At 26.0% G+C, this 7,717-nt stretch overlaps 1 protein-coding gene across 1 annotated transcript; it reads right to left on the reverse strand.

Annotated features, from left to right (window-relative positions):
* Positions 1 to 3,396: 3,396 nt before the first annotated feature.
* On the reverse strand, positions 3,397 to 4,198 carry LOC109338309. The gene has a single exon (XM_019575515.1). It carries the CDS (start codon positions 4,115 to 4,117, stop codon positions 3,497 to 3,499), a length of 621 nt encoding a protein of 206 aa, XP_019431060.1. The 5' UTR covers positions 4,118 to 4,198; the 3' UTR covers positions 3,397 to 3,496.
* Between the last annotated feature and the right edge of the window lie 3,519 nt (positions 4,199 to 7,717).

Consider the following 7,717-nt stretch of genomic DNA (forward strand, 5'->3'; position numbering starts at 1 on the left):
GTTTGTTAGTAACATATATTACAATTATGTAATTGATGGAGAAAAAATACAAATTATCACATACATAATAATACAATCCACAATTGGTAACATATTTATCTATTAGCAACATATATAACAATACAATTCATGATTAATAACATATATATTAATTATAAAATATATAATAGTTACCTATATAACTTTACAATTCACAATTAGTACCATATAAAAAGCTAGTATGCTACAAAATGTATGTTTTTTGTCTCTGTTTATCAATTTTTTTTTCTTCATCCTTATAATTAAAAATGTTTTAATCACTAAATTTATGTAGTTAAATAATAAAAAATATCCTTTGACAATGAAAATAATAATATGAGAATAATTTATATATCTAAAATGGTAGTTTTTATATTACGGTCATGATTCGAGTCGTTTCTAACTTCTTTGAAAATGAGAATCGTCTCTATGCTATTAATTCCATATTAAAAATAATTAAAAACTATTTTATCATCTAATTAAAAATTGGATTTTTATGGTAATGTTATGTTTCAAGTCGTCTCTAACTTCTCTGAAAATAAGAAGAAGGTCTACAATCAACATCATCTCTATGCTATTAATTCCATATTAAAAATAATTAAAAACTATTTTATCATCTAATTAAAAATTGGATTTTTATGGTAATGTTATGTTTCAAGTCGTCTCTAACTTCTCTGAAAATAAGAAGAAGGTCTACAATCAACATCATCTCTATGCTATTAATTCCATATTAAAAATAATTAAAAATAATTTATTACCTAAATGAATTTTATGGAATTTTTATAGTAATGTCGTGGTTCTAATCGTCTCTAACTTCTCTGAAAATGGAAGAAGGTCTACGACCAATACTGTCTCTAAGTTATTAATTTCATAAAAAAAATAATTAAAAAATATTTTATCACCTAAATGAATGTAATTTTTATAATACCAATGAGTTCTATTGAGGCTTGATATAATGTAATGATAAAATATGTTATATCTTGAACCACGTTTAGATGTTAAATAAATGTATTTGATCTCCGAGTTCTTCTTGATTTATCATTTACAATAATACTAAAAGAAAACTTCATTGAATGTGTTGATAATGAAAATAAGGTAGAAAATGATGATCCTATATTACAATTATAGTTATACTTTGACATATAAATTTCTTCTAGACTTGAGGTTATACTACCATTACTACAAAGTGAAACAACATGATATTATTCTTGATAGTGTCCAAAGTTTTATATATTAAAGTGAAGTCACAAATTATATTATGGTGAGAAGTAAAAGTTCATTAAGACTACGAGATTTAATAAATGAGTTACGTTAAAAATCATATAAGTGAATTTGACATCACATTTTAAATCAAACATAAGGCATTAACTCAAAATAGTATGCTAAAAAATGATTCATTAATATCAAATGATATATATTTTTTCAAAATAGATTAAAGGCTATTAATAAGCGTGTAAAAATTCAGTTTGATTTGATTTTTGGTACATTTCAGTGGTCAAACCGAACACAAATAGTCTGGTTTCGCTCAATTAACAAGAAATTTAACTATAAGAACCGAACTGAACCGAATCGCTCTTGAATGGTTCGGCATGGTTCCACAGTTTTTCCAATTATATTTTTATAAAAAAATCCTGCATCAATTGAAAGTTCAAAATATATTATAAGATATATTGTTTGTTCATAAAAGGAAAAATATTTCTACTATTATTATAAAAAATTATGAATCATATATAGATAATTGAAACTTATAATTGTTTGTTAGTAACATATATTACAATTATGTAATTGATGGAGAAAAAATACAAATTATCACATACATAATAATACAATCCACAATTGGTAACATATTTATCTATTAGCAACATATATAACAATACAATTCATGATTAATAACATATATATTAATTATAAAATATATAATAGTTACCTATATAACTTTACAATTCACAATTAGTACCATATATAACAATACATGTATAATAATATATGATATATGTTAGTTTCAAACTCAATACTACAAAAGTTGGAAGATATGTTCCAAATCATCCAGACATTATGAACTAATTTAACAAGTAATAACATATATAATACTAAAATAATAAGAATTTAGTAAATATATCACACTACAACTCATACAAAATTGATAATTTAAGCCACAAAATTGTTTGAAGAATTTAAACAACAATAAAACATCATTCCCTAGCATCTATAACATGTAGTTTGGTTTGGTTCCATTAATTTCACGTTTTAAACCGGAATCACTTACCCCTAGTTATTAAAATATAAATAATTATTTTTTAATGTCACATGGTGGGCCTACCATAACCCACAAGGGAGAGTTTGGATTGTAACTTAACATACATGAATTATACTAGAACTTTTAATCTATTCTAGTTTAGCCAGAATCTTATGGGGTAACTGAAATGGTCTTAGCCTGTTTTTACAAGTCTAGGTATATGATTGCCATGATTTTATGAATTGACTTAGTTCATTTTCTTCGTAAAGAAGCAATGCTGGTTAGTAACGTTTCCCGTAAGAAAGGGAAATTTCTAAAGTAAAAAGAGGAAAAGAACAAAACAAATTCATGACTAGCACTTTAAAAAGTTCCTTATGGATTGCAGGCCATATTAAGGCCTTTAAAATATCATCACTATTCTTCACTGTTCAGGTATCCAATATATATGTAGCAGATTCTTATTATCCCAACTCATGATCATTGTTTAGTTAAATGTTCTGTCCATTCGTTATATTTTCAATCCAGTCTATTATTTAGCTTAATTTAGTTGCTGCCAGTAATTATAAAGTTTATATTATTAAATATTTTTTTCAGATAATGTTAAGTAATGTACCAGGTTGGTTGTCTTTAACAAATGAGACCACTTCTCATTTATCATTGCTTAAATATATAAATAAATGTTTATGTACAAAGTATTTAATACATACTCTGCCAACTATTTAATAGTTTGATTTTGGTCAATCCACTAATAATTCCACACTATATTAGAGTAATTTCACACATTGTAACAATAAACAACATCATTGTAACCAAAAGAAAGTCATTTCACAAAAGCACTCCACACAAACTTTAGTTTTTTGCTTCAAGATAGTAAAATTGCTAAGGAACACATAATCTAGTCATTACCAAGGCATGTGAATTAGAATGCCGAGCTATTGAGCACAAAATCTTACTTAACATAAGAAGAAAAATAATGGATTTAAACTTAAGGCCCCACTAGATCTCGAATATTAGCAAAATGTTAATGGTTCGATTCCTGAGAGCCATATTTGTTGGAAGGGTAGTCATACACCCCGAAAGAGATTAATTTCTTACCCAAAAAGAATAAAAAATACCTTTAGTAGTACAAAAAAATCATAACTTGGATTAGTTAGCAGCTTGATATGAAAATCATGAATAAGATCACTCACTAAGAACATATTGATATCTTAATGTTGCAAACTCTTTCTTCAATCTGTAATCTCAACTATTGGTAGATCCCATTGAAATATCAATCTCAATCAAGTTTTCATCCTCATTAATTTCAGCTAAGAGCTCCATGAGACCTTGTTCCATAAAATCTGGTAAATTGGATTCTAATTTTTGCTTTGGTTCTTCAGCTAAATCACATAAGAAGCTTCTTTGGAGCTTTATTTCAATAAGGTTATCCTCCTCTTCATCATCATAATCATCATTTTCTGAAGCCGAGTTATCAGAAACACTCACATTTTGATTTCCATTGTGATCAATCTCAAAACTTCCACACATGATTGAGCCAGTACTGCTTTCACTCTCCGTACTTTCACTTTGTTGGCTAACCACAGTTTGAGTAACATCTATTGAATTCTGAAGCTCCTTTTTCTGCAGCTTATCATGGACTAGATTTTTTTCTTGATAACCCTTTTTCTTTGTCAGTGTGACAAGAAACATGGTAGATAGAAGGATAATACATAGTGTAAGAAGGAAAGGGAAGGGTTTAGAAATTGAAATGAAAACTAAAAATGAAAAGAGAACAAGAGACAATATTAAAGGTAGGACTAGAGTGCCTGAAATGGAACAAAGCTTGGAAAAGATTTGTTGCTTATTTGCTTTCTCCATGGTCATTGATTGGACTATATGACATTCAAGGACCCAAGTTACCCAATAAAGACTGCAAGATACCTGAAATTTTGTTCAGTCTTTAACATATTTGATCAAAACTGATGTTAGCCCAATTTCTAAAGATAAAGGGATGCCAATAAAAAATGAGTCTAGCTTGTCTCAAGCACTAGAGAATGGAGAGACCAATACATAAATAATACTATCACACATGGTAAAAATAAAATTTTAAGGGTCCAAATTTTTATTTTTCTAAATTAAATATTTTGAGAAACTTCTCTCTCACATTCCTAGTACTAGACAGTCTAATATTAGAGACTTCAATACTAGAGAAGCACCATATTCAAGAAAAACTATAGAAGAAATAATTAAGAACGATTTAGAGATCAATATTTTGACAATAAACATACTATGATATATCATTAAGATGCCATTGATCCATTTAGCTGACTCCAATCTCATGGGACTAATATTGGATAAATTAGTGGGATAACTATTCTAAGATGAATATTAATATCATATAACCAAGATCATTCATGTTAAATTATCAAAAGGAGAACGAGTGAAAGCGAATATGAAGAACAAACTTATATATCATTTATCTTGTATCCAACCCCATGTGCATGATGAAACATGTAGATTCTTTGTTCTTCCAAATCATGTATGTACAATTGATTTCAATGACTTGAAATCCTTTCCATTTGAATTCACACTTTTCAAGAGTGATTTTCACTTCAATACAAACTCTTGTGTAAAGAAAAATGTTCCATTTCTAATTTTGTCCAAATAAAATTGCACAATATTATTTATGACAATTATGTACATTATCATAAACTTTACATAAATTAGATTAATTTAATTTGACTAATTAATATAATGGCCTAACATTTTACATTGCATATGTAAACAAAATGTTGGGATACTTGATATACTATTGCATCAAATTGCCTAATATTAGAATGAATGAGAGAAATCAATATTATATATTAAACTCAAGTCTTTTATTATAATATGCACCAATAAAAACATATCATGAGTTTTGAGCTCATGAATGTGCTACAAGTTGCAATTCATATTCTCTACTAATATATTAATAGTCGTTCAATGCTGTAAACACAAATGGATGAAACCCATTAATAGTTTCTCTTCTTTTATTTTTTTTTTCTATTTTCTTTATTGATTGTTTATAGTCAATGCTATGTAGGAAGGGCTTGCTTACCGTTGAAATATGAAGAAGGTAGCTAAGGAGGGAAAGTTTTACTTTTATCAATGTGAAGGATAATTAAAGATCATAATTTGAGCTCCAACCTCCAAATGAAACTGTTTGAAAGTTTTTCTCTGGCATAAACCTTTTGTTATTATCTACAATTGATTCTCTTGGAGGTAGAATAAAAGCAAATAGTTGCAATTGATTCTCTTGGAGGAAGCAAATTGATTCTCTTCGAGATCGCTATGTTTTCTATCAACATTTACAAAATCAAAACCTTGAAGTTGCCGAATGCATGTGCCAGACATATCTCATGAAGAGAAAGCAATAAACTGTACTTAACAAGGTTTTTTCTCCATTTTTTTACCCATTCCAAAAAAAATCATATCCTCATGTTCATAAAATAATATAAAAAAATTAATTTCTATTTTTATGATTTTTAATAAAATAAAGTTTTCCAAATAAATAGGGACACAAAGTGAAACAATAATAGGGACATATAATCCTCATCCCTATTTTATCCTCTAGTTTTACAATTAACTTTTGTTTTGGACAAAGACTATTTTTCGTACTAGTCCCTTTTAATAGGGAAATATCACTAATTTGATAATATTTTCTTTTAATGAAGTCTTTTTTTATAACTTATAATTAATATAATCATATTTTTATACTTCCATTTATTTATTTACTACATTTTCTTTTCAATTCAAGTTTGAAAAATCACTTATTGAATATGCTGTCATTATATATTATCACCTAAAAGTTGTTGGAAAGAAGTTTGTCATCGTACCAAAATGTTATGTTGGCAACACCAAATTTCTAAAATAAGACACTTCGACTTTTTATTTTTTCAAAGGTGTGCAAATATTTTCCGTGAAAACTTGAAAACAGTTTACAAGTTAAGCAACTTAATGATGTTATTTTATTTCCAGACAAGGTTTGGACCAATATGTAATAAAATACCTTTAAAAATTCAGGACAGATTTTGTTGCAATCAAGTTTAAATAATAGTCAACAACATGACTCATGCAATGTTTGAGAATTGAAATATATAAATAGTGTAATATATATGGATTATCCGTCCAGAGATTTATAGATATTCAGTAATCATCCATTACTCATTTATATTACTTTTATTTAATATTTAATAATGATTAAAAATAAATAATACAATAATAATATAAAAAATATTACATTATCAGTATATATTTTTTTCTCATGATTAGTGTCTAGTAATGGTATAAGCATGCTTTGATGGATGCCCATTCTGGAGGAGATCTGGTGATCTACGGGTGATATTGTAAAGTATAGTTAGTTACAGTTACTGATATTAAGTTCATTAGTGTATAATGTTCATCAATCACGGTTTTATATGCAAAACTAGCAAGTTATTTGTGCAATTGTATGAGATGGTATTTTTTTGCCGCATGATTAAGAACACATATTACATGTGCATTTATGATTAAAAATATGTATGTTGCTCGTGCATTCGCATGGTTAAAAACATATATGTTACCGGTGCATTCATATTGTTAAAAATTATTAATTATATATAAAATCATACTGTTTAACTGTTTAAATCAGATAAACTTAATATGGAACCTCTTTCTGATTTAACAACTTGCTCGACTTTTCTAACATTGTTTTTTACACTTACATAACATGATATAGTTAGTAGTATTCTATTAATAAAAAAAAATCATCAATAAATTTATAATTTCATTATTATTTGACTCTAAAGTAAGATCTATATAAAAATAAATATTACTATTTGACTCTAAAATAACTACAAACAATATGTTATGATTCATATTATTATTATTTTAATATTGCTATAGTAACATTATATTTTAATATTGCATAAGTAATCATATTCCTTTTATTTTTAAATAAATCACATACATTATAGAGTTAATTTGTTGTATTATCATCTTATTATATTTGATCGTTTAACTTAATTGATTAATTGTGTATAGTGTCATTTTTGTAATTGATCCATAAAATTTGAGTTTTTATATTTATTTATGACATTAAAAATATAATTACTTATTTATTAATATAATTATAATTGTTCATTAAGTTTCTAATACTAAATAATTGTGTAATATACTCAATTAATCATGCATGTTATGTAATTCAATAAATAAGACTAAATTATAGATTAATGAATCCAAATATAAATAAATTATTGGAAATTATGTAAAACATTAATCAGTAGATATTACTCAATTAATATTCCATAAATTTATTAATTATAATACTGCAAATTTATATTTTATTTTTGTAACTGATCCATAAATTCAAACAACAAATTGAATATAAATTGAATTAAATATTAATATTCTGAAAATTTATTATTTACGATTTGGAAAATTTATATCAATAATAAACATTGCTTA

Source organism: Lupinus angustifolius, unplaced genomic scaffold (genome assembly GCF_001865875.1).
Source record: "Lupinus angustifolius cultivar Tanjil unplaced genomic scaffold, LupAngTanjil_v1.0 Scaffold_21_144, whole genome shotgun sequence".
Taxonomy (NCBI): Eukaryota; Viridiplantae; Streptophyta; class Magnoliopsida; order Fabales; family Fabaceae; genus Lupinus; species Lupinus angustifolius.